This window comes from Oenanthe melanoleuca, chromosome 15 (genome assembly GCF_029582105.1).
Source record: "Oenanthe melanoleuca isolate GR-GAL-2019-014 chromosome 15, OMel1.0, whole genome shotgun sequence".
NCBI classification, from domain to species: Eukaryota; Metazoa; Chordata; class Aves; order Passeriformes; family Muscicapidae; genus Oenanthe; species Oenanthe melanoleuca.
The window spans coordinates 3,453,690-3,479,965 of NC_079349.1; the positions used below are offsets into that span (position 1 = coordinate 3,453,690).

The following is a 26,276-nucleotide window of genomic DNA, read 5'->3' on the forward strand; positions in this document are numbered from 1 at the left end:
TGGAACACAAACGCAGAAAGAACTGCACGCTGGTTTAATTTTCCATCACATTTTTTGAAAATGAATTCCAAGATACAGTACAGCATCTTTAGTGTTCTACACAAAGCAAGCCTTCAGCAAAAGGTCACAGGATCTTAATGGTGTAAAAATATATCTTAAATAAAATAGTTTCTCTAGGAGAGCAAGCCGTGCTGTACATCTCGAGGTCCTTAGGGTCATTTACAGAAGGCAGAGGCCTGGCAATACAATCCACACACTGGAAAAGTGAGTGTACATTCCTGCTACAAAGTCAGAAAAGGTCCAAGTTCCAGGTGGTGGGGGCAGATCTCCAAACCCAAGCAGGGGATACCCAGAGTGCACTAACAGCCCTGTTCCAATGAGGAAGTTCAGCTCTCTCTGTCCATGCAGCCAAGAAATGGATGAGAAGCACCCTCCTTCCTGGGGTCATTCCAGGGACTGGGACTGTCCCTTTCAATGGGCCAAAAAAAGAACAACTTCTAGCAATAAAGGACTGGCTGTTTCATGCCTGTGTTCCAAAGTAAGGTCATGATTGTTCCAACAAGGACCAGGATCATCCTGTGGCCTGGAAAGACAACAGGGGACTCTCCAGCCATTTTAAACAAGAGATCAGCCTTTAAATGCTCTGATTCTGAGCACAACAGCAACCAGGACAGTCGCTTCTCCAGGGGAAAACTTCCCACCCCAGAGCATCAAGTCTTAGATTCTAAGTGAAAACCAACAAAAAACCCAAACCAAAGCAGATTTGTGCACAAAATTCCCTTCCAGGACCTGTGTCCCTTTGGGGCAAGTCACACAGGAGCTTTGCCAGCTGAGGTTGTGGATAGTGCCACGTTTTGGTGAGCACAGGAACTGGAACCAGAGCTGCAGCTCCTGGTGAGGATCTGGTGGAGGGGCAGCTCTGCCACAGACCCAGCACCAACAGCTCTGGGACTGTGGAAGGAGTTTGGCAAAGGCTGTGCTTGTCCCTCTCCTCACCTGGCTCTGAGGAGAACAGCTCTGGAGCTTTCACCAACACTGCCAGTGCAGCTGGCAGGGGACACACACACACCCTGATTCAGGAGCACTGGAATGCTGGGAACGTGCTCCCCAACTCAGAGATGACTCAATTTATAGAAATAGCTATAAAATAACCACATTAAACAGCATCCAGAACACAAAACTTTCACCCTTTCTGCCCCACAGGCAGCACAGCAAGCACTGGCCTCTCAAAGGCCACCTTTGAACAGAAGAGAGATCAGAGCAAAGTCCCTTAAAGCCTTTAAATTCCCAGACCATTGGCCTTTAGGACTTGCCTGGTTTCTTACACCACTAAGATGGTTTATTTTCCACACCTCACTCCTTTTTCTTTCCAAACTACAGTTCTACTCCTGCACAGGCAGTTCTGCAGTGTCAGGACTGCACATACAAAAAGGAGATGAATATAACCTAATTTACACTGTTCATTAAATAACTTCTTAATTGAGAATACTTTTAATCCAGGAGAAGAACTGGAGAAGCCTTACACACTGGGCTGAGCCTACTCTACAGCATCCCTGCAGGGAATGGGATGTTGGACATGGACACACACCCCCCACCCCAAAACACTCTCCAAGAAAGTCAAATGCATGACAGGAGGGGCTCTGAAAAGGAGGGAAGGCAAATGGTCACCAAGATCTGCCTAAAAACAGCTAAATAGTGCAGTGAAATGCTTTTAAATACCACAGACACCTCCACTGACTGGCAGCCAGTTTTATGAGCAGCTCTGGAGACAATTTCTAGCTGAGCTTTACTGAGCTGGGCTTTCCCAGGCCGAGTCCCGAGGTGAGCCTGGCCTGCTGCTGGCATGGCCAGCTGCAGGGTGGGAGCAGAGAATCCCTGTTCTCACTTCCCTCTCTTGCCACGGCCTCTCCTGGAGGAAGGTTTGCCCGTGCCTGCCGTGGAGGAGCTGGCAGAAGATGCCACTGCAATGTTGATCTGTCCTTCCTGAATCTCCTGGCGGGTCTCAGCTGGGAGGTGGTTGATTTTCTGTTGTGTCTCCAGGTAGAACATGACATCCCTCAGCTGCTCCTGGATCTCAGAGATCTGCAGGTCCTTCTGCTCACAGGTTTCCTTTAACACCCTCTCCTCCTCCTTCAGTTTGTTCTGCAGCAAGGCCTGGTTTGCTCGCAAGCACTTGTTCAGTTCCTGCTCCTCCTTCAGCTCATTGGAGAGTTTTGCCACTTTGTTGTTCAGCTGGGAGCACCTTGCAGAGAGAAGCACCAGTCAGGAGAGCAGCACTGCCCACCCAGAGCAATCACCACCTCATGGATAACTGACCCCCCAGCCCACCAACCCCACCTGGAATTTGGTTTTCCAGCAAAGATAGGCAAGGGGAGGCAATACAAGACTCTGAAATCCCTCCCAGGTCAGGCAATTCCATCTCATGCCAAATGCCAACTGCACAGGCAACAGGCAGGGTGAGCCTGGGAGACAGAACTGACCTTGGACATGCACCTGCAGCTTTTGGAATGGGTGCCAAAAAGGGCACAGGGATTACAAGGGACCCTGAGAGAACTGAGGGCAGTCAGGACCTCCTGCCACACTCCAAGACCCTCAAAATACCACTGCACTGGGAAGGAAGATGCTGCCACAAGGGTATCAGCCTTGTGATTCACAGACAGGGCTTCCTGCTCCCAACAGCTCTGCTTTGGCCTTGGCACCCTCCTCTGCCTGTTTCCCACTCAGGAAGGTGAGCTGCATGGAGCTCAGTGCTCCCTGCTCCAGCCAGGACTGCAGGACAGGCCGTGGGCTGGGAGGAAGAGGGGACAGTCCCACCCAGGGAGCACATGGATCTGCAATTCCCAGGCTTGGCATCTTGACTTCCCAAGATCTGTGTTTTCCTCTCTGCTGGGTGATGCCTCTGCTGAGCTGCCTTTCATCCCTTTGGATGCACCCACCAAGGGCAGAACAGGCTGGCATCTCCCTCAGAGCAGGGAGAGGAAGGATCTCTGAATGCTAAACATGCAGAGCGTGGAAAGGGAGCTTAGGGCCCCAGAGCTGTGCTCACTCAGACACTTCCCATTTGTGAACACCTACAGAAATCAGAGCTTTTTTTAAAGCAAGCCATGTTCTCAGTAATGCAGCTCAAACAGCTCCAAATTGCCCAGGAATAGCAGGGTTTTGTTTTTTTTTTTTCCTTGTTGTATGTCAGTGCACAGTGTTTTAATGGCTGCATGGAACTAAACCTGGCAATGGTACCCACTTCCTCTCCACTGACTGCTTTTCTTTGAGCAAGTCATTGAGCCGCTGTTCCAGACTGTCACACTTCTCAATGGTCTCTTTAAATTTGGTCTTCATGTTGTTAATCTGTAAAAACAAACACAGGGGCATTTCCAACAGCTCAAAGTCCACTGCCCTTTCATCAGGACATTGGGTTTTCTAGAGCTGTTCCTAGACTTTGACCAGTTCCTCTCCCAGGTAAGGAAAGCTTGGGGCCAAGGCTCTGTTGTGGTGAGGACCCCCCGTGTTCCCCTGGGATCCCAGACAAGGAGCCACGTTGCCGTGGAAGCTGCTCCCACAGAACAGCAACTCTGGCTGCAGATCTGTGCCAGGCACTGCCAAAAGCTGCAGCAGCTCCTTAACTTCTTCCTGCCTGCATCCAGCATTCCTTTGGCCACTCTTGTGGTTCTGGATCCATCAGCAAACTCAGATTTCCACCTCAAGGTGTTACAAGGCTGGGTTTTTGCTCATTTTAAACTAAACCTCAGAGAACTCAGTGTGAAGATGAACAGGGGCTGACTCAGCAGTGCTGTCATAAGGCACTGACCCAGTAACACCAATATCTCCCTCACACAAACACAAACATCCCCTGGCCACGGCCTTCCTCTTCCCTCTGCTGCCCCATTCCAGCTGCTGCTCCTGGAGAAAGCCAAGCTCTCCTTCTCCAGGTGTCAAACCTCCAGCATGAGACTTACAGGAAATTTACAGTCAGGAATTCTTGTTTCCCTTCCAGTGTGCTCACATGCAGTGGGGCAGGAATTCAATAGAAAATGCTTTCCTAGAGGAGCAGTCTGGACAAATGTCAGTGTCACCAGACACGGATGCAGAGCAGTTTGAAGCCTTCCAGTCCTAATCAAGGAATGTTTGTGCAGCTGATGGATAATTTGGGGAAGTAGCCTGAGCACTGATAATGGAATAGACTGCATGGTGGCACTGATCCAGACAAGACTTACAGGGAGCAAGTGCCATGGATAAAATTATTGAGATCTTTAAACGTGAAATCATGTTTGGAGCAGGGATCAGAGTGGTTTCATTTTGAAGCTGCTTTGAGAATTGTGTCTCCTGGCCACTTGCAAGATGATTTTTGATATTTATTTTCCTTTTTTAGGGCTCTCCTTAAGATTCCTGGGACTGTTCTTTAGGACAAGGTCAATGACCAGCATTTCAACAGTCACAATTTCTATTTTTACTTAACTGCAGATATTCAAATGGTTAATTAGAAGTCCTGAAGAAAGTTAAGGACTTAATTCTAAGTCCTGACTCACTTTAAACCTGGTTGAAAGAATCTACATAGAGTAAAAAAGCAGTAGAATATCCTCCCTGGATTTTTCCTGGTGACATTTTGAAGCAGTCCTGCCTGCAGGATGCTTTATAGGAGGAGACTCTGAACTTTTCCCAAAGGGTGATGAGGAGAGAGAGAGGGGATCAAAAAGAAAGGGCAAATCAATATGCATTTGGAGCAGAGAGACAGTTCCACCTTCTGCAGCCGAGCAAATTAAAGTCATATTGTCTCTGCTCCACCACCATTCCCTGGAGATGTGAGCTGGAGAGACGGATGGCTCCGGGATCCTGCAGCACCACAGCTGCCTTCCACCACTGCTGCACTTCCCCAGCAGCACATTTAAATCAAGCTGCAATCTCTGTGGCAATCTACCTGCTTCTGCACCACTGAGCAGCAAATTGCTCCCTGGGAGCAGCCAGATAAGGGACAGATCCATCTCAGAGCCAATTTTCCCAGCTGGGAGCAGAGCAGGCTGTGCCCAGGCTCAGCCAGAGATCCAGCAGCTCCTTCTTCTCCCATTGAACAGGGCCAGGACCCTTCCACAGGCCCAGGGCAGAGCTCACCTCCTCAGCCGTGTCCTTCTCGATCCGGACAATCTTGTTTTCCCAATAGATCCGCTGGGATTCCAGCTGGCTCGTCAGCAAATAGGAATACTGAAAACAGACACAGAGCAGTCAGGGTGGCCCTGCTGGTTAAGGAGCCCTCAGGATTCCAATCCACAAGTCAATTTAACCAGATGAAATCAGGAGGTTCTGGACACACAAGAACAGAACCATCTGATGGCTTTCATCAGTTTGATTTCCCCCTCAAAAGATTTTGGGTTTTTTTGAAATTAAGGGAAGCCTTTAGAGCCCAACAAGGATCAAGTCAAAGTATCAAGCCAAGAACTGGTTTAAGGAAGAGACATATTTTTCATGGGAATAGCAAAAAATCTCTACAGGAAAATGAAGCATCACTCATCCCTGTGCTCTGAGAGCCTGAGATCCCAAAGGCTGAGGGGAAGAGCTCCCATCCACAACCCAAACTCCTGTGCAGTAGGACCAATGCACATACCAAGCTTTGCTATAAGGAGATTTCTGGGAAAGCACCCTCAGCTCTCTGTGACCATTCCCAATTACTCTTCCCCAACATGTATGGCCCATTCCAATGTCATTTTGGTATCTGAATAAGGATCTATGCCCTACATCCATCCCATCTTTTCCCTTTTGGTTCTGCAAATGAGTTATGAGAAGGTTGAAAAAGGTGATTACTCCTTTTCATCAGGCTAATAAGCATCAAATTAGGCATTCACTAGCAAATTAAAACATGCACAGAGCCTTGATCACTCTCAGTAATTTCCGAGTGCCAAAGCACTCTGCCAAATTCATTCTCTCTTGAATCTTTCCATCTCATAAGAAAGAGAGATCATACATGCTTTAAGCAACCACCTCACAGGAAAAAAAGGGTTAAAATTAGCTAGTTTAGCATTTAAGTGTTATTCAGAAAATTCACTGAAAAGCAACCCAATATTTATGTGAGCAATGAGCTCCTCCAGCCTGGTCTCTGTGGGCTGTTCCTCCTCACAAACCCTCGTGTCTAATGCGGCTGAAATCGTGCTGCAGTGGCTGCTCACTGAAGCAGGGATTTCAAGCTCCTCTCCTTTAGTTAGGAGAGGAGAAGCTGGGCAACAGGTACAAAAATAAATAAACCATTATCTGTTCAAGAGAAGAGAACAGAACAGGGCTGGCATCAGACTGTCAGCTCTCTGTGCTCGCCAAGGTGAGCACACAGCTCTGGATTCCTGCATCCTCGTTCAGTTTGGGAGCTAAACTACCCAACCTGACAGTTCCACACAGATCCTGGCTCTGAATCCACGCCACAGATCCACTAGGAAGGGTCTGGGGGGCGACTCAGATCCACTTCTCCCTCCAGTGTCTCTGTTTGCAGCAGCACAAGCAGCTCCTCCTCAATCACCAGTGACCACAGGACAACACTGCAGGCAGCTCACACTGCGCTGCATTGGCTCTGCAGAGCCAGGGAGAGGCTTAAAAAAAAAAAAAAAAAAAAAAAAAAGGGGAGGAAAAAAGGCAGTAAACCCATCCTGCTCCTGCCTGGAGACAATTCCCTCCAGGCTGAGAGCAGATCTGCTGCCTCAGCTGATGGGATTGAACCGCGGTCGTGGCGGGGTTGGAAACATTTCCACAACACAGAGTCCAACAAGTGAAAATATTTACCTCTAATTGTAAGGCATCAATTTTCTCCTCCTGGCACATATCCCCCTCACACTCATACTGAACCAGCTTGCCATCAGTTTTGCTTGCCACCAGCCGATGGACGTAGTTGTCTGGGGGGAGAAAATCCAACCATGGGCACTCAGATCTGAGGAACCCCAATCCTGGAGCACAATTAAACCACCCAGACCCTGCCCCTTGGCAAGGCACAAAGCCACCACCACGTGGATTTGTTCTTTAGCAGATTCCTCCAAGCCACCTTATGGGGTATTTATTACAACAGCACAGGGCAAATGCATGGAAAAGGAGTAACAAATTCCAGGGATGCTGTGGGATCGCCTTGGTTTGTGACAGTCTTCTCACTCCTCCAGCCCCAGGAAGGTGTTAGAGCAGAGATGGCTGCTCCCCTTTGTTGGGTTGATGTGGCCAGAAATGTGAATTCTGTCACCATCTGCTGAAGCCAGGTGGGGCAGTGACCCTGATCTCCTGGCACACATTATCTGCTAATGGGCCATCTTTAAACCAGCTGGGCAATCATCTTTATCTTTTCTACAACCCATCCTCTCTCCAGGAAGATATCATCTGCTGCTGGGTCATTGAGTCCCACTGTATGATTGATAAAATTACATCATCCCACTGGGAGATGCTCCACCCAGGGGAGGAGCCAAACCTTTCCTACCCAGATAAAAACTGAGATTTTGGACACCAAGGGACCTTCTTTCCACTGGATTCCAGAGGAAAGCCAGACCTTTCCACATCATCCCTGGACCTTCAGAGGAAACTGCACCTTCTCCAGGAGCACTGCTCCAGCTGAACCACATCTGCCCCTGCAGGAGGATGCAGCCACCATTGAATGGGACTGTGCCAACACCCTGACTGACTGAGAGGGTGTCAGGGTTTTTGGGATTGTTCTTTGTAATACTGCATTTCTATTTTAATTTTCTTAGTACAGAACTGCTATTCCTATCCTGAGAGCCCCTTAATTTCAAAATTATAATAATTTGGGGGGAGTGGGTTTACATTCCCCATTTCAAAGAGAAGCTGCTGCCTTTCTTGGCAGACCCCAGGCAGGTGTGGCTCCCCCAGCCGTGTCCCTGTGAGCTCACCCCCGGCGTAGTCCCAGACGCGGTGGTTGGTGAGCTGCATGGCGTACGTGTGCTGCGTCTCCTCAAAGTGCTTGTAGGCGTGGCGGCTCACGTAGCGCCCACAGCCGATGTGCCCGCAGATCAGGCAGATCCACAGGTTCTGCAACACAAAGGGCAGCTCTGGGGGGCAGCTCTGGGGGGGCAGCAGCACCCCGAGACAGCCTGAGCCACCCCCACCCCAGTCACACTCAGCAGTGAGCAGCGCTCGTTTTCCCACTCCCCCTCTCTGCTTTCCCACTCCCCCTCTCTGCTTTCCCACTCCCCCTTCCCATCACAGGCAGCAACACCCCTGCAGGGGATGGATAAATCCCACCCAGATGGGAGAGTGGCCTTAGCTAAGGAATGAGAGCTCAGCAAGCTCTGGAGGGCCACCAGCATCAGGTTGGTTTAGCTCCCTGCTGTCACACTGATCTAAGAATCAAAGAGATTTGTCAGAATAGGAAACCTGTGAGGTAACATCCCTTCCCTCAAAAGGAAAGCTGATACCCCACTGGCTGGTCAAACCAGCCCAAAATCAGGCTGAGAATTAAGCCCCAAAGCAACCCAGACAGCTGTGCAGTCAGATCTAGGCCAGATCTCACCTCCACCCACCTACTTACTTCTTGAACTCCACACTCAAAACACTTGTTCTCTTCCACAGGCTCTGGAGTCTGGCAGTACCTGCACACAGGGCACCTGGAGGGCAACAAGAACATCATGAGACACAGGGAGCAACATCTTCCCATTGCAGTCATTGAGAAGAGAGCCAGAGAGCTCCAGGGAAATGCCTTGTGCAGCAGCAGGTTTCCTCTATCACCCATCAGCTCACATTTACCCCACCCAAATTCATTCCACACAAAGTTACTGGTTTTAAGCTGGGGACAGAGCAAAGACCAGTTCTCCCAAAGCCTTTTCAGCTGGATCTTGTTTTGCTGCAGTCCAAGGGGTTTATACAGAAGTTACACACTGAGGAAGGGCATTGGAACTACACACTGCTGGGGGCAGCCAAGTGACACTCTGCAAACACCCCTCAGTCCTTAAAACAACCCTGAGAAGATGCTTCAATCCCACCCCAACCTAAAGGATTCAATCTCATCTTTCCCAGGAAGAACATCCCATAACTGTACCCTAAAAGAATCAATAGTAGGAATCCCTTTTGGATCTACCAAAGATCCAGATCTTTCATTTCTTTTTGAACTCCCTTGGTGCTGCCACAAAGACAGAACAGTCCAGAACAGAAGGAAGTTGTGTCCAGCCCTGGAGCAGCAGCAGCTCAGCTCAGGAATGGGATAACTGAGGCTGCATCCTGCTGCCAGGACTGCTTATGTATTTTTCATTAGTTGCTGGGCAAGCTCCAGAAATCTTCCAGGGAAGAGACAACTGGGCTGCAGTCAGTTCTTTTTCAAATTCAGGCACCTGCAGCCTCTGTGGTGCCTGAGCAAGGAGATCAGGGGTTTTCCTTTGTCATTTCCTTAGACTGGGAGCATAAGTTCTGCTTATACTATGCTCTACTGCCCCAAATTTCCACTGGATTTATGGAGCAAAGCAGCCCATCAGCCTGCACAGCTCCCAGTCTGATTAATCTGAGTTCTGTTACTCTGGCTTAGGAGTGACAGGCCACAGAGAGCTACAATCCTCCTCACATCCCATCAGAGAATCCAGGAACTGGGATAGCAGGGATGGAGCAGCCCCAGGGAGGATCTGCAGCCTCCTGCTGCAGTGTCTGTGCCTGCCTGAGGTGCAGCAAACCAGCAAAGAGGAATGGCAAACCCCCTGGCTGACAGCAGCACTTGGGGGCTCCAGGCACCCCAAGATCCCACTCCACAGGGATTTGGGAAGCACCAAGAGGAAAGAGTCAGTGGCCCCTCAGCTCCAGGCACGAGCAGATCCATCTGCAGTGCCCAGGAAGGGCCTGGCTGAGCTGCCAAGGCTGAGTGAAGCAGGGCTGTGTGTGCAGCCAGGCCTGTTTAGCCCAGCACTTTTCTCCTGGAGTATTTTGAAACAATCAGCATTCCTCTACACCCCCCTCCCTGCCTCAGCAGCGAGGCCCCTGGGAATCATTGTTCAATTACTTTTGGCGGGGAGATTTCTCTCTGGGAGCCCCTTAATGGGAAAAACTGAGCATTAGGACTTGCAGTAATTCCTGCCCCCACAGTGACAAGCAGAGCTTTGTCAGCACAACTCCAAGCAGGGCCTCAGAGGTGGGAATAAAGGCCAGGCTCTCACGTGGTGTCCTCCCAGCGCTGCAGGCACTGGCTGTGGAAGCTGTGGTTGCACAGCGTGGTGAGGATCCCGTTCACAGACTCATCCATCCTCTCCAGGCACACAGTGCACTTGGGCAGCTCTGTCAGGTCCATCACAGGCAGGCTGGCCCCCTGCAAGCACCAAGCAGAGAGAAGCTGCTCAGCACCTTCCCATTACCAGCAATTAACTCCAACTTCCCATCACTGCTGGCACCAGGGCTCAAAACAACAACACAGCAATGCTGTGAGGCTGCACAGTGCTTGGGAATTCACTGCAAAGACAAGAAAGTGATCCCCAACATTCAAAAGGCCACAGGCAGGGCTCAGTGAAGGGGCTGCACCTGCAACCAGCCCCACTGTGCTCTGTGGGTTCCCTAAATTACAACCCAAGGCACAAAGTCCATGGAATCACCACGCAAACTCTTCCAAGAGCTGGAATACAAAATGGAGTTGGGGATGCTGTATCATTTCTGCTGCTTATTCTCCAAATAATCCTGTTAAAGCCTTCTGAAGTGCAGGGATAAAAACCAAACCAAACTTACATCTTCTGACTTGAAGACTTCAGCCCTTTCCACATACACGAGCTGGCAAACGTCCTCCTCGATGGAGTTGAACTGCCGGCCATTGCAGGCCATGTAGAAACTGTCTGCATCAGCCTGGGCACACAGCAGGGGAAATTGGTTAAAAACAGAAACATCCCAGTGATCCAACCAAGGGAGACAAGGAGAAACATCCCAGATCCTCCCTTCTTCCCTGGAACACCAGAGGAGGGGTTTCAGGCAGCTCCAGGCACTGGGTTTGGCATCACACAAGTGAAGTTCAGGGCAGTGACACCACACTGACACTGGAGCATTCAGCAGGAATTGGGGATTTCCCTTCAGCACCTGTTTTACCCTTTCTTGGCAATTTCACTGCATTTGCAAAGCAAATTTGGTCTCTGCAAAAATGTAAGAGGGTCACATTGCAGGTTGGTGTCAGGGACAGGAGCAAGTTTAACTATGGGAGAGAATCCATTCACCACTCACAGCCCAGGCACCTTCCAGGGCAGAAGAGCCAAACCTTGCCAAATCAATCATTCCTTTTCCCTCAGGAGCTCCCCAAACCCTTTCTCCACAAGCACCACACTGCACTGAGGCAATCAGCAATGCCACATTCTCCTGGGGATTCCAGGCAGGAGCAAGGAGAACTTGGAGATTTGTTTTGCTACCTGCAGGCACAGCCACTTGAGGTCAACAGAGCTTCAGGGAATTGCCTGAGAAACAGGAATTTCAGGGTGAATTGAGCAAAAGTTTAGGGATTTGCTGCAAGGCTGTTTACACTAAATATTTGCCTGAGGAATTTAATGCAACAAGAGATATAAAACTATCTTTGTAACTACTGCAATGAACACAAAACTCACACAAATCCTCCATCTGCACAAACAGCTTGGGGAAATCTCTCAGGTAGAATTCACAGCTGGGGGAAACCTCTCCCTGAACTCCAAAATAAATCATGTGCAGCTTGGAGAAAAGAATGTCCAAGAGAAAGAGTCCACACAGGAACCTGAGGGGGGAATTTAAAGCTGCCCAGTCCAAGGGGCCTGAAGGAGCAAACTGTTGTTATCTGGGCATTAATTCATCCCAGGCTCTCAGACTTCAGAAAAGCAGGAAAAGTCTTTCATAAAACAAAGGGAGCTCCCCTGGCTGGGTGTACAAGATTGAACAAGCTGAGAGAGAGCAGAGAACTCTAAACAGACCAATCTTTGAAAACTATCCTGCCAAAAGAACAGGACAGCCAGAACGTGGCAGCCACTGCTTCCAGGTGTGGGATTAACCTCAGCAGTCCTGGGAATTCTCTGGGAAGGAGAACAGGGCTGCATCTCCACAGGTAAGACTCAGGGCTGCTTAGTGAAGCCTCCTGAGCACTGACTGTGTGACACTCCTGCAGCCAAGGAATGCTGGCAGCATCTCACCTGGGAGCTGAACTTGATGAGCACCATGTACTGGTTTGGGGTGGAGTCTCTGATGATCTTCATGTGCTCGATCACTTCGTAGAAGGAGGCCACAAACTTCATGAGGTCGTGGCTGGTCATGGTGGCAGGGACGGTGAGGATGCAGAGCATGGCACTGCGCCGCACGTCCTCCTTCAGGGAGGTCATCTTGCTGGGGACACAGCAGGGACACAGCTGGACACACAGCTGGACACACAGCCCCAGCCACTCTGCTGTCAAACTTTAACCCCCTTTTGTCATCAGGGAGGAGGAAGGGGCTGTGGTGAGTGACCACCAACAGGTATCCTTCAGCCAAGGGCAGCTCCAAGAACAATGGGATTGCCAGGAATAGTTTGACAGCTGTTTTTCTATAAATACAACTAAAGTTGGACAGCCCCAGATGTTCAGCATTACTCCTAGAAAAACGGAGCAATGTTTGTCACTATTCCCAATGTCTATTTTGTGGCTCCTGGTGGCTTTCAGGAAGACCTGAAATGGGAGTTCTCACACAATGATAGGGGAGTGGTGTGGAATTGTAACCCCTGGAATACAGGATGAGACCTCCTGCCTCACACAGCTTCCCAGGCTGCCACCAGAGATCACTATTTAACTGTGGGATCCTTTGGAGAGCTGCTTTCAAATGCCTTTTTTTTTTAAATCTGTTTGTCTTAGACTCTCACAAGCCCTCAACACCCCCAGGGACACACACAGCTGTCACAGGTGCCACCCAGGCCAGCCCCAAGCTCCACCACGAACACCAGTCACCCTCTGCATTCCCAGGAGCAAGTCACCCTTCCTGTTTGTCCCTGCTCAGGAGCCACAGCCCCAGGGTGGCCAACTCACCCTCCCATCCCCAGCTGAGCTACCATTAATCAGGAATTCTTACTTTGTTTTGTACAGGTGCATAATTCCATGAACGATTTCAACCGAGGGGTTCCCGCTGAAGAAGGAAATCTGGTCTGGGAGCTGCTTGGAAGGCGAGTCTGGAGCAGCCTCACACTCCTTGCTTTGATCCTCCTGTTTTGTTTTGTCCTCAGCTGATGAAGCCTCTGAGGATTTTCCTCCTTCCATGGCAGCTTTTGCTTCATCTTTCACAAAGGCAAAGTTTCCCCATTACCGAGGGGAAGGGACCACATGGATCACCCAGAGCAGCTCCTGGCCCTGCACAGACACCCCAACCCCAGCCTGGGCATTTTTGGGAGCGATATCCAAACCCTCCCGGAGCTCTGGCAGCCTCAGGGCTGGGACCATTCCCTGCGCAGTGCCCAGCACTATCTGGGGAAGAACCTTTTCCTGAGCTCCAGCCTGAACCCCCCGACACAGCTCCAGGGTCCTGTCCCTGCTCCCGGAGATCGGGACTGCTGCGGATGGGGCTGAGCTCAGCGGGAAGCGCCCCCCAGGAATAACCAGCTCTGCCACCCGCACCCAGCGCCCATTGCTGAACTCCTCCGCTTGTTTTCCGATCCGCAGGACCGACTCGGGACCCCCAGACCCCACAGCGCCCGGCCGGTGACAGCCCCGGGACCCCTCCCCAAACCGCCCGGCCGGTACCTGCCCGCGGCTGGATGGTCTCGATGATCACGTCGGTCATCTCCCTGCGGCCCAGGTGCTGGTGCAGGATGGCCGCCCGCTCCCCGGGGCCCTTCCCCTCCAGGCAGGCGGGCAGGGCGGCGGGGGCCGCGCCGGTGCTCTCCGCTGCCATGTCCGGAGCTGCGGGGACAAAGCAGGCGTTGGGACGGGGCGCGGAGCCGCGGGCCCGGCAGCAGCGGGACGGCTCCCGGCGGCAGCTGCGCGCTGCGGAGCGGGCCCGGCCGCGCTGCCCCGCGCCCCGCCCGTGCCCCCGGCGGGGGGAACCCACCGGCCGCGCTGTAGGCGAAGCCCGCGGGCAGCGGCGAGGTCCCGGCCAGCTCCAGCCGGATCACCACCAGGGACACGCTCATGGGCTCCGCGGGGCCGCCGCCGACCGGGACCGCGACGGGACCGGCGCCGCTTCCGCCTCCCGCACCTTTCCCCTCTGACCCCGTGACGTCACCGCGCAGTGACGTAGCAGGCGGCGCGGCGGCGGCGGCGGCAGCGCGCGGGGGGCTGCGAGGGGCGGCCGCTGCTTCTCGCGAGAGTTCGAGGTACGTTCTCGCGAGAGCGGCAGCGCTGCCTCTGCCGGGCCGGGAGGTGTGAGGGACCCCGGATCTCTGAGGGGGAAAGACCCCCGGGATCTCTGAGGGGGAAAGACCCCCGGGATCTCTGAGGGGGAAAGATCCCGGGGTCTCTGAGGGGAAAGACCCCAGGATCTCTGAGGGGAAATATCCCCCGGGATCTCTGAGGGGAAAGACCCCCGGGATCTCTTAGGGGGAAAGACCCCCGGGATCTCTGAGGGGAAAGATCCCGGGGTCTCTGAGGGGAAAGACCCCAGGATCTCTGAGGGGGAAAGACCTCGAGATCTCGAGAGGAGAGACCCTCGGGATCATTGAGTCCAGCCCCTGACCCGTCCCCACCTTGTCACACAGCACCCAGTGCCACGTCCAGGTCTTCCTTGGAAACCTCCAGGGATGGGGACTCCACCACCTCCCTGGGCAGTTCCATTCCCTGACCACCCTTTCCATGAAGGAATTCTTCCTGATGTCCAACCTGAACGTCCCCTGGCACAGCTTGAGGCCATGTCACCTTGTGTCCCTTGTCACAGGGCTGCCGTCACTGATTTTGATCAGTAATTAGTGTGTGTCAGTGATCCCACTGTCCCCAGCACTTGAAGGGATGTGGACCCTGTGTAAAACCCCATTTGGGGTCCCTGATTTGGCTGGGACACTGAAGTGGCTGCCCAGGGTGGAGTCACCATCCCTGGAATTGCTCAGAGCATAAGCAGTGGTGGCCCTTGGCCCTAGGGTTTGGTGGGTCCAGGGAGGTTGGACTTGATGATCTTGGAGATCTTCTCCATTAACAATTCCATGATTCTGTGTGCATAAATAAACATTTTCCCCTGTAATTCTACAGCTGTGCTCCAGCCTCTCTCCTCTGTTGAGGTGTGAGTTTCCCTGGCCCCTCCTGTGGTTCCCAGCATGTACCTGAGGGGTGCAGCCCGTGCCCAGAACCTGCTGTGTGCCGGGATCCGGCAGCTCCTGCTGAGCCAGCAGCAATCCAGAGGCTTCTCTTACAAAGCTGTGATCTTTGAGGAGAGTGGGGTGCTGCTCCCAGCCCCTCACAGGACAGCCACAGGTGTGTGTTCCCATTCCTGATCCCACAGAATCACAGAATGTCCTAGGCTGGGAGGGACCCACAGGGATCATCATCCAGCTGCTGGCCCTGCACAGACAACCCAGCAATCCTTGCATTGTCCAAATGCTCCTGCAGCTCTGGGACCATTCCCTGGGGAGCCTGGGCAGTGCCCAGCACCCTCTGGAGGAAGAACCTTTCCCTGATATTTCAGCCTAACTGAGCCTTGGCAGAGCTCCAGCTGTTCTTTTGATCTGGTCCCTGGTCACCAGAGCTCCTGTTGTTCCTGTGCATGGAGGGAAGATAAATTTTAGGTGTCACTTTCAGCTGGTTCTGCTGAGGGACCCAAGAACTTGTGATGGTGAGAACCTGTTCTGCCATCAAAAGTCTCAGCAGGAACAGTGACCACCCTGAACCCCTGGTAACAACGCTGTCCTGTAGTGCCAGCACCTGATACCACCCAAGGCTGGTGCAGTCCTTCAGCAGCTTCAGGAGTTCTCCACACTAAACACAGGGATGAGGATGCAGTTCCCAGCAGGCCCAAACTCTTTTCTCTGTGCTGGGTCAATCACCCCAGTCCAGCACATCACTCTCACAGTGCTGGGCCATGTCTGGGCCTCAGAGGGATTCCAGGCTGATTTCCCACTTCTGCTTATGCTCTTTCCTGGCTTCCCTGCTGTTGTCCATGCAGGCTGGGAGGCCCGGAGCTGCATTCCAGCTGGCACCATCCAGCAAGCTGCACTGTCTGGAGGGGACAACAGCCTCTCTCTGCAGTATTCCAGAGGAGAGCTGACAGCTGTGGAGTTCCTGCAGGAATTGGGACAGCAGTGCTTTGAGATTGTAAGCAAACTCCCCCCTGCTCTCCTTGTGCTTCCTGACTGCACAGAAACAGGTCCAGTGAGGAAAGAGGGGCTTTAAAAAGGAATTCTTTGGTTGAAGGGTCTGGATTTTCCATCTAGGAAGCACTGCTGTCAGGCAGATTTTCACCATTATCCTGCAAGGCAGGCAGATGAATTTGCCTTAATTTCCTGCTGGAATAAAGTCCTTTTTAAACATCTCAGTCTAAATTGCAGATTCCTTCCCTGCCTGCTGAGCTGTCAGTATCTGTCTCTAACCTGCCTTGATCCCAAGGCAGCACAGTCCCAGTGATTTCTCTTTCCCAAAACCAGCCCTTTATCTCTGCTGTAGAATTAGGAATGTGAGAACATTTGTTTATTTGGGCAAAGCAATGTAGCTGAGAGATTCCCTGCCTGCCTTCTGCTACCAGAGGAAGCAGGACAGCAAGAGAAGATGATCAGGCAACCTACCTACCCAACCACTCTTATTTTCACCCCATTTCTGGCCCATTATCACTCTTGGGGTTTCTCTGTTTCTCAGGCAAATGCCCGTGTTCCAGTGCACTCCTTTCTCTGGGATTTAATCCGAAATGAGATGATAAAACAGCTCCCCATAATGGCAGAAGCAGCTCAGTGTATCCGGGCAGAAGGGCTTAAGACAGCTCTGCTGAGCCACAACTTGTGCCTGGGGGATGCAGAGAGGTCCCTGCCCCTGGACCAACAGCTCTTTGATGTGGTAAGTCTGGATGGATCCCAAATGGGGCTCTGTTCCTCCACCTGTGAAAGCAGCAGCTGATATTCCTTAAGTGCAGGTAGCAGATGAGCAGCAGCACAGTTTGGCTGACATCAGTGGAGCAGCCTGGGAGAGCATTTCCTGACACAATTCTTGTAGGCACTTGGAGAGGGGCTGAGTGACATTTGCTAATCCACTGCAAAGTGCCCACACAACCACGAGGCTCTGTGTAACAGGCACAGGCAGCGATGGAGATAAAGGACTTGGGAACTGGAACACCAGACTAGAAATAAATCCCATTATTCAGTACCCTGCCTGCTTTAAAAAACAAATAAACAAAAAAGCTTTGAATAGTCCTTCCTGCAAAAAACCCACTGCCTTAACATGCAGATGTTCCTCTCCCAGCAGAGTCCCCTTTCCCAACACACCTCACCTTTGCAGAGATGACCCAGATTAGCCACGAACCTCAAGGCTCCAATGCCCATGGCCTCTCTGGTGTGTGCTGCTCCTGGAACAGGAGCAACAACCCTGCACAGCAATTAGTGGGAGAAAAATAATTAAATTTGGATTTCCATTAGTGTTGGCTTTATATCCATCCACTAGAAGCTTTTCCAGGTGCTGCCATCCATGGCTTCCTTGGACAGAACTGGCCAATTGGTCTGGGACACCCAGTGAGTCTCCCACATTGGGACATCTCATTGGATATCTTCCATGCAAGGACTGGCTGATCCTGTTTGGCTGATTGGAGCTGAGGAGCCATGGCCAAAGCAGTTGGCACCCACACAGTCCCTGGAACCACGGCCTCCCCAGCTCCTTTATTTCTCATGTTAATTAGACCAGTCTCTTTCCCATCCTCCCATCTCCATTTCCAGCACTGCCCAGATGTTTGTGGTCACAGCAGGCTCATGCATAATCCATCTGTTGTTGCTGTAGATGGTTGAATCACACCAGGAAGGGATGCCCAGGCCAAGCCCTGGGATCTACAAGCTGTGCTTGGAGCACCTGGGTGTCCAGCCCCAGGAATCCATCCTGCTGGACAGCAGCAGCCAGAACCTGAAGGCAGCAGCTCAGCTTGGCATGAAAACTGTGAAGGTACAAAGTGACACAGCCAGGGTGGGATTTGGGGATGGATTTTGGGTGCAGAAGCTGTTTGGTTTGAACAGCTTAGGATTTTCAAGTGGCAGTGGCTGGCTCTTGCCAAGCTTTCTGTTCCAGCCTGTGCTTGTCCCTGCAGGATGTGGTGGGATCCAGTAATCCTTGCAGGGATTACTGGCAAAGTCTGCACATGGCTCCAAACCCTGTGTAACCTCAGGGAAGTCTCTTCTCCTTCCTGTTCCTCTGGTTCCCTATTGGAGAAACAGCCCCAACTGTATGGTTGAGACAACCACACCAGAAAATGAGCCCCAGTTAATGAATTCCCAGAAACTCTGAGGCCTCATGGATGAGTCAGCTGGGGACTGACAGGTTACCCCCAGGCTTTGGGGTCAGTCAGCACAGGGGTTTTACTTTGGCACCACTGGGGAAAGGACAAAAGTGGCACTGGTGGAAAGAGTGACCTCCACTCCCCTGGACTGCACAGAGGGAATTCCAGCTCCTATCCCAGCCCAAGCTCACAGTGCCTGTGCCACCACCACACCTCTCCAGGGCAGAGTAAAGGGAAGCTCTGTGTTGGCAGGCAGTGACCCATGAATTCCTGTGTGTCAGTGGATTATGCTAATAGACTCACAGATAAATGCATCCCAACCATGCAGGGCTCTCTCTTTACCTGGAAATTTTGTGTTCTATCTGTCACCCAGTGCTACTCTCTCCCTCCTGGTTTCAGGTTGATGATCCAGAAGCAGCCCTCAAAGAGCTGGAAACCCATTTGGGATTTCCTTTGCGAGGGTTTGTTCCCTATACTCGCTCAGTGAGACCAGGCATGGAAATCCCAAAGGATCGTCTGCAGAAGTACCTTGAAGATGTTCTTGGTGCCCACCCAACAGGTATTGCAGTGGGTTTGGCCCTTCCATCAGAAAACTTGGATATTCTGGAGCTGGCTTATTCCATATGACAAAGAGATTGAAAAATAATATTAAAGAAAGGCTCCTAATCTCCAAGCAAACAGCACAGCCATTCCAGTTTCTGTGATCCATCACTTTCCTAGAAATAAGAAATAACATTTTAGGACTTTCTCATTTTGGGAGGGGTTGAGCACAAGTTGCCAGAGAAGCCAGAAATATTCCTGTCCTGGGAGATATCTGTGAGCTACTGCCATGTTCCCCAGGGGTTTGGGACACAGAGTGAGATGTCAGCCCCAGGGGCAGGAAGGGGATGGAGAGCCTGGAGAAGTGCTGACCCTCTGCTCCCAACTCCCAGCCCCACTGGAGTTAAGACAGTTTGACCACGGAGAGTCCACCCGCAGCTATTTGGTGAAGTTTGGAGGTCGTTTGCTGGTGCTGAAGAAGGAGGAGGAGCCTCCCGATGGCCCCTCAGGCCTTTCTATCCCAAAGGAATACAGGTGAGAGGTCCTGCTGCAGTTTGCTGTGCCTGAGGAGCTGCCTCAGCACCAGAGGAGCAGGACACGTGGGGAGGATCATTTATGACCTCCCCTTGTTTTGCAGAGTGTGGGATTGGTCTGAGGGCTCTGGGCCATGGGAAGATGTGGCTGTGCTCCTTTCACCTCTCCCCAGCCACGTTTTCTTAGTGTATTTAAAAATGAGCACAGTGATATGTGTGTCTCCCTCCAACACTGCAGTTCCAGGACTGATTCCTTTGCTCCTCTCTCCCTCCCTGCAGGGTTCTGAAGGCTCTGGCTGAGGCTGGTGTTCCTGTGCCCCCTGTGCTTGCTCTCTGTGAGGACAGAAGGTAATCCTGTCCCTCAGCTTTCACTCTGGGCTCGACAACTGCAGCCAGATTCCCCCAAAAATGAGGAGAGAAGGAACAAGAGCTCACTAAGTGCTCTGATCTAATGAACATTTGTGCAGTGTGGGGCTGGGGGAGCCCCTAGAAGTTCAAAGGACAGAATCACTTTTATTCGGCTTGGTTTAGGTGTGTCCCATTTTAGCAATTAGTCCAAAAGCTCTCTTTGAAAAGCAGCTATAAAGCAATATTGTAGGGCTTCCTGCTGACACAGAGTGCTCAGGTTTGCAGTAAAGAAAGGATTTTTCCAACTGCCAGACCTCAGACAGCAATGACAGCAGCAAGTCTATGACAGGACACCCGTCAGGCTGCTCAGGAATCAGTCTCTGCACTGCAGCTCAGTGTGTGCCCACTGCTCCTGCTGTCTGTGAGCAGCCTGACAGTGCAGCTCACACCCACTGCAGGGAGCAGGGCAGCAGCTGCTGCTGGAGCCTGGCCCCAGGCTCAGCTCCCAGGGGCTGGAAGGGCCAGGGCTGAGCCTGCCACAGCCTGAGGCAGCCTGAGCTGGGCTCCAGTGAGCCCCCAAGTGCTGCTGGGGCTGCTCTTCCCCTGCCCACGCAGGTGAGGCCTGGGGGGCATGTTCAAGGTTCAGGTGAGATTTGAGGGGTAGCAGCAGAATCGAGCTCAGCCCCACTGATCCCAATTTGCTTCCCCAGCATCCTTGGCACTCCTTTCTGCCTGCTGGAGCACCGTGCTGGCCACATCCCCCGCGCCGTGTCCCTGCCCGCGGCGCCGCTGCGCCGGCGCAGCGCCTGCTACAGCGCCATGGCTCAGACCCTGGCCAGCATCCACAGGCTGCAGCTGGGAGCAGCCACGCTGCAGGACCTGGGGGAGCACGGTGAGAGGAGCCTCTGGATCCCTTCTTCTCCTGTGTGTCAGCTCTTCAAGGGATAGGCAGGATGGACCAAACTGGGGGCAGGTGGGAGAGTGAAGATGAGCAGTCCAGAGTCTGAATCCCCAGGTGTGGTGGGAGGGTGTGAAGAGCTCTTCAAATCCAGGTTTCCCATGGGTTCCCAAAGTTCTCCTACCTCCCCTCCTGCCATGTTTGTTGCCATCTCTGCCCAGTGTGGGCACAGGAGTAACTTCTCTGCTGCCATCTCTGACCAAACCTCCCCAAGCATCCCCTCCAGTCCCTCTGCAGAGATAGCTCAGCTTCCTGGAGCTGGCAGAGAAGTTGCATTTTTGTCCAGGATTGGATTATTTCCACCTAAATATTAAATCCAGTGCCCGATTAAGAATGTGTGAGACCTCTGGAAATTGCAATTCAATTCTTGGAGCTTAAATCAGGTTTCTGGACTTGGCAGTTTGACTTTTTCTGTGTCCCTTTTGAAACTTCTTTGTGCCTTTCCCTGGGAGCCTCCATTCCTCTGTTCCAGGGAATTACATCCAGCAGCAGGTTGAGACCTGGACCAAGCACTATCGAGCTGTGGAAACTCATGTTATCCCAGCCATGGAGAGGCTCATCCAGTGGCTGCCTCTGCACTTTCCTGAATCCCAGAAGACAACAGTGGTGCACGGTGATTTCAGGTACTGCCCTGGAGCACAGGAAGGAAACAAGCATTGAGTGTAAAATGTCCACAAACTCCAAAAGATGCTGGTTGGGCTGGGCCAGCAGTTCCAGAGTAGCCCAAAAACTGGGTTTTGGGTCAGGGTCAGAATCCCCAGGGAATGAGATTCAGTTTCTTCATCCAGCAGCTGCAAATGCTGGTCTAACACTGGAGGATCATCAACTCTTCCTGCAATACTCAGGAATCAGCCCTGATCTGAGGCTCTGACTCACTTGGTTTCATACTCCAAAGCACAGTTTAGTCCATTATTAACCATGGAGTTCAATATTGAGTAACCTCCATCCTCTGCTTGCAGAAATTAATCTTTCACTTTTTGTGCTGCCTTCCAAGGACTCGGCAATTTTTGAAGAGAGTGAAGAGCACTGAAAGCACCTACTGCTGCTGAGCACTGGGATTTTTCCCTCCTCTGGAGACTTTTCTGATCTCTTTTTCCCTCTGATACAGGATGGACCACCTGGTCTTTCATCCAGACAGGCCAGAAGTCCTTGCTGTGCTGGGCTGGAAGTTTGCCACTCTGGGAGATCCCATGTGTGATTTGGCGAATAACTGCATGAGCTTCTTCCTGCCAGCCCACTTTGGTGCTCGCAGAGGTACAGAGGGGCACAGTCACCTTTGGCACACACAGAGGAACCAGAGTTCAGAACAGATCAGCTCCTGCCCAAGCAGCTCAGCTGGCAGCGGGGCTCAGTGCAGCTAGAAAGGATTCTGGGTTTGCATTATTTTCCCTCTCACTCCAGCTGGGAAGCTGGGCAGCTCTTTTGGGTGGGAAAGTTGTGAAGCAGATCAGGAGTGGTTTGTGCCCTAAGTTAAAAACACAGGGTTAAACAGAAGGTTCCATCATTTAGGAGGGATCTCTGGTGCCAAACCCCACAGTTCCATACAGAGCACGGCAGCTGTGCAGGTCCTGGAGGGTGCAGGTGTCTCCTGGAAGGGCCTGGCTGTGCCACAAGGCTCTCACCATCCCTGGGGAGCTCTGAGCTGCTCTGTCAGCTCACTCACCGTTACCTCTTCCCATCTTCCAGGTTTGAGGGAGTGTGACTTGGGGCACCTGGGAATTCCCACAGCAGAGGAGTATTCCCAGATGTACTGCAGCCACATGGGAGTGGAGCGCCCGGAGAACTGGAACTTCTACCTGGCCTTTGCCTTTTTCCGCCTGGCTGTGATGCTGCAGGGATGTCACCGTGGCTCCCTGGCAGGTGAGGAGCCCAGCCAGGCCCAGGGCACAGCCATGGGCACAGGGCACAGCCATGGGCACAGAGCTGCCTGTTCCTGCTTGCTGTTTGTGCTGTGGGGTCTTTGCTTTCCTGGGAGAACTGAGCAGAGGCCAAAGTTGGAAGCCCAGATCTGTGTCCTACAGATGGAGCTCTCAGACCTTCCAGCTCAGCACCAGCCTTTGCCAAGGCACTCACAGGGAGGTGGGGAGAACTGTTTGTCTGTTTGTTTGCACACATCAGGTGTGGCCTTGGAGCCTTTATCAGAATTAAATCTGATGTTTTCACATCCCTTAGAGAGGAATTTCCTCGAGTCCTGCTGGGCTGGCCCAGAGGAGGGCACACGATGCTGTTTGGGATGTAATTATGTAACAGAGGCTCTTCCAAACAAGTGTCCTGTTCTCTTGTCCCCAGGGAGGCCAGCTCCAGGTGACAGCAGCCCCAAGGATGCAGAGTTTGTGGCTGAGCTGGCTTGGGATTTTGCCATTAAAGAAGGATTCCGTGTGTTTGAGAAGCTCCCCCCCACAAAGCTGCTGGCACGGCAGTGCAGCACCTGGGCTGGGCAGGGGCCACTCCTGAGCAGGAGTTACAGCAGCTGGGCACGGCCTGGGGCAGCCCCTGTGCCCACAGCCCCTGCTGGGGGTGGCCCAGGGTCTGTGCTGCAAGGTGGAAAATATGGGCATCCAGTGGAGACTCCACATCCTCTGCCAGAACTGCAGGTGAGACATCTGTGCTGAAGCTGCTCTGCAGGGTGGGGATTGCGGCCTCCAAGTGTCCTGGCTCACATCAGACATCTGGCACTCCTGGAGTCCAGTGGCTTGGAGGAAAAGGGCTGGGTTCATATGGCTGTAACAGAGCTTGTATCCTGGGAGACAGGGATTTTGGAAAATGGCACTCCTTTCCAAGGGGAGCAGATTAACACCATCCCAGCTGTGGTTGCTCTCCCAAGGTCCTGCCATCTGTGCTGATGGTGTGCCCAGAGCTTGGCTGGGCTTGGGCTTTTTAGCACTTGCCAGTCCAGGAAGAAATGGTTGTTCCTTACCTTTCCCTGTCCAGGGAAGCCTCACTCCTGTCTCTCTCTGGGAAAGGCTGAGTTAATTCCTTCTACACTGTGCTCCCTTGGGAGGTCCCTCACATGGAGCAGGGAGCTGCTTGCACCTCCCCAGCTTCCATTCACAGTGTGAGTGGAAGCAAACAGCCCCACCCTTGGGCTGCTACCAAGATTATATTCTTGATTATTCTAGTGGCATTATCAAATTCTAGTGGGTTACTTAACCTCCTTTCAGCTGCCAAAAAATATCCAGGTGTCCTTCCAAAGTGTTTCTTTGTGCTTTGGCAGAAACCAGCAAACACCAGCTTGTCAGGGCACTTGGCAGCTGATCCTCTGAGAAGGTGGAAAGGGCAGGGAAGCAGCAGCTGTGGGGAATTTGGAGGTGCTGAGATGAGCAGATCTTGTCCTTCCTCGAAACATTCATCTTTGCCAAGTCTCCAAACGTGAGGATTGCCACACTCTTGCTACTCCATGCCTTGGGCTTGTGGAGATGCTGCTCCTGGTGTGTGGCACCACAGAGCCCCCTCATCCCTGTCACCTCCACATCCATCCCACTGCTCTTTCCCTTGGCATCATCCCTGCACTGTCAGCCTTTGCTGTGGCAGTGTGTTGTGAAAGCCAGGGGAGGAGTTTTGCTGCCTGCAACAGCAAGATAATGCAGAGGGATTGTTACACAGCCAAATATTCTCAGCCTGGAACTCCCACAGTGCTCCAGAGCTGGGCACAGCCAAGGGCAAGGGCAAGGCTGCTCTGTGCCAGCTGGCACTGCCAGGGGAGGAGGGTCATCCCTGGGAGCTGGGCAGCCAGAGGCCCTTGGCTGAGGCACTCCTGGCCCAGCAGGGCAGGATCTCAGCTGATCCTGCCTCACCCCACAGCAGGAGCCAGCAGATTACACACACTGATCCCAAAGGTTTGCCTGTCCTGCAGCTCTCTGGGGAGATCTCTCCAGAGGAGCAGAGGAAAGCTCAGTTTCTCCTTCAGAGCCATGTGGCTGTCAGAGGGGGCAGCACCAGGGGCACCAGACATCTGATGTGTCACATCCTCTTCCCCCAGCTCAGGGCACCGAGGTGAGCAGATTCCTGAGGCTCCAGCCTTCCCTCACTCAAAAAGCGACACTGGGACCCTCCCTTTTGGGGCCTTTTCCATCCCACTGCAGTCTGGGGCCTGTGAGCATGAGGGGTGATTTGTCCTGTCTGTTTGGGGTCCCCAGTGAGGGTGTTTCCCCAGCACTGGTCCCCAGGGCATTTGGAAGTTCTGGGACATTGCTGCCATCCTGCCCTGCTCCTGCAGCCCCCTGTGTGCTCACACAGGCTCTGCTCTCATTCTCACAGGTTCCTGGAGCAGAACATCTCCACAATGTTTTCATCCCAGCCCAGCACTTCCCTTGGACCTGAGCTCTACATCTGGCTGAGGGTCCCGAGGGGTTCACAGGACAGGAATCTCCAAACCAGAGCTGAGCCAGGAGCTGCAGCACTGGGAAACCTTGGATGGGGACCCAAACTAGCCACTGTGTTATGGGAGAGGCCGTGCTAAGGGCAGCCTGTGAGCTTCTCAATTCCAGTGGTGTTTGATGTTATCTGTGCTGTTACTGCCTGGCTCAATACAGGCCAAAGCCCATCCTTGCATCATGAGGCTGCAGGAAGTCAGAACTGCAGCAGGGAGAGCTGTTGGGAGTGACCTGGCTGGGGTGCAAGGCTTGGTTTTGGGAATAAAGAGAATGGACCAGCGTGTCTCTGCTCCTTCTGCACGTCTCTCTTCAGCACAACCTCCAGCAACTTGCAGATGCTGGAAGAGTCTTTGGTGGTGGAAGGAACTGAATCCAGTCCTCAAGGTCTCTGCATTCAGGGGAGACTCCAGAGCTGAGGCAGTGCCTGTGGAACTGGGAGAAACTGGGAGGACTCCATGGTCCCATGAATGTGGTGGGGTCTCTTTGGGGACCATGGAGGATCAGGCTGCATCAATGGGAGCTTTCAGTGCTTTACAGGGGCCAGAGGAGGGGGAGAACTGTGGGAACAACCGTGGTAACTTTATGAGCAGGAGCAATTTATATGTTTTATTAATTAAGTATTAAAGTAATGGGTACGGTTCTTTGGATTCTCCTGCTCCTCCAGCGTGGGTGCAGCCTCCCAGCCCATGTGCCCGGGGTGGCCAGCACCTCCCAGCCCTGCCGAGAGCCCGGGGGGGCCGTGCTGGCTCTCGGCACAAGGACCACGAGGCTGTAGGGAAGCCAGTAACCTGAGCCTTGGATTCTCCCAAGCTCCAGGGTGAAATTCCACCTCAACCTCAGGCATTTGGCTCTGCTGTGGAAGGGGAGGGAGCTGAGCCTGTATCTGCCCAACCCAGATATTTGGGATGGTTTCCCAGCCGGCACCTGACTCCTGCACTCCCACCTCCTTCAGGCAGGCTCAGGGGGCTGAGCCGCGTCTGCCCTGAGGGGTTTTAGTGCAGCTGGATCTCCAGGCCCCAGGGGAGGGAAGGGGCTGCTCGAGAGACCCAAAAGCTTTATTTAACACTGACTAGTGCTCAGTGTCATGCCGGGATCAGCAGAAGACGCAACAGGACACTCCTGAGGGCTTAGCCCCAGCTGGAGCTCAGCTCTGACGTGCCCTGGGGATCCCTTGAGCCTGCTCTGGGAGACACGGGCACATCTCTGCAGGTGGAACAGGTCTGGCATCTCCCCGGGCGG

General features: G+C 52.7%; 2 protein-coding genes across 4 annotated transcripts; one reads left to right on the forward strand and one right to left on the reverse strand.

The window, feature by feature from the left end:
• Positions 1–19: 19 nt before the first annotated feature.
• Positions 20–14,120, reverse strand: BRAP (BRCA1 associated protein). The gene is made up of 12 exons (XM_056504696.1): positions 13,945–14,120; positions 13,638–13,796; positions 12,973–13,174; positions 12,069–12,258; positions 10,660–10,773; positions 10,101–10,249; positions 8,495–8,570; positions 7,857–7,995; positions 6,754–6,863; positions 5,104–5,193; positions 3,242–3,345; positions 20–2,242 (listed from the first exon to the last, which is right to left on the reverse strand). The coding sequence occupies exons 1-12, from the start codon at positions 14,024–14,026 to the stop codon at positions 1,882–1,884; spliced, it is 1,776 nt and encodes a 591-aa protein (XP_056360671.1). The 5' UTR covers positions 14,027–14,120; the 3' UTR covers positions 20–1,881.
• Positions 14,110–25,320, forward strand: ACAD10 (acyl-CoA dehydrogenase family member 10). Of its 3 annotated transcripts, none has more exons than XM_056504693.1 (14): positions 14,110–14,209; positions 15,075–15,296; positions 15,985–16,133; positions 16,671–16,865; positions 17,796–17,954; positions 18,685–18,844; positions 19,218–19,359; positions 19,638–19,706; positions 20,417–20,598; positions 21,137–21,287; positions 21,773–21,918; positions 22,351–22,524; positions 22,954–23,258; positions 24,922–25,320. In XM_056504693.1, exons 2-14 carry the CDS (start codon positions 15,140–15,142, stop codon positions 24,982–24,984), a joined length of 2,052 nt encoding a protein of 683 aa, XP_056360668.1. In that variant the 5' UTR covers positions 14,110–14,209; positions 15,075–15,139; the 3' UTR covers positions 24,985–25,320. The 3 variants fall into 3 exon arrangements, with proteins under 3 accessions (XP_056360668.1, XP_056360670.1, XP_056360669.1); XM_056504695.1 differs by having other exon boundaries at positions 14,125–14,209; positions 15,139–15,296; XM_056504694.1 differs by having other exon boundaries at positions 14,202–14,255.
• The last annotated feature ends 956 nt before the right edge of the window (positions 25,321–26,276 follow it).

Bases quoted from the DNA above. Each gene is read 5' to 3' on its own strand.
- ACAD10 (XM_056504693.1), top strand. From the start codon at position 15,140: ATGTACCTGAGGGGTGCAGCCCGTGCCCAGAACCTGCTGTGTGCCGGG. The intron at 20,599-21,136 runs GTGAGAGGAGCC...CCTCTGTTCCAG, and splicing joins GCAGGACCTGGGGGAGCACG to GGAATTACATCCAGCAGCAG. The intron at 22,525-22,953 runs GTGAGGAGCCCA...TCTTGTCCCCAG, and splicing joins TCACCGTGGCTCCCTGGCAG to GGAGGCCAGCTCCAGGTGAC.
- BRAP (XM_056504696.1), bottom strand. From the start codon at position 14,026: ATGAGCGTGTCCCTGGTGGTGATCCGGCTGGAGCTGGCCGGGACCTCG. The intron at 13,797-13,944 runs GTGGGTTCCCCC...TTGTCCCCGCAG, and splicing joins CTTCGCCTACAGCGCGGCCG to CTCCGGACATGGCAGCGGAG. The intron at 8,571-10,100 runs GTGAGAGCCTGG...GTTGCCCTCCAG, and splicing joins CAGCGCTGGGAGGACACCAC to GTGCCCTGTGTGCAGGTACT.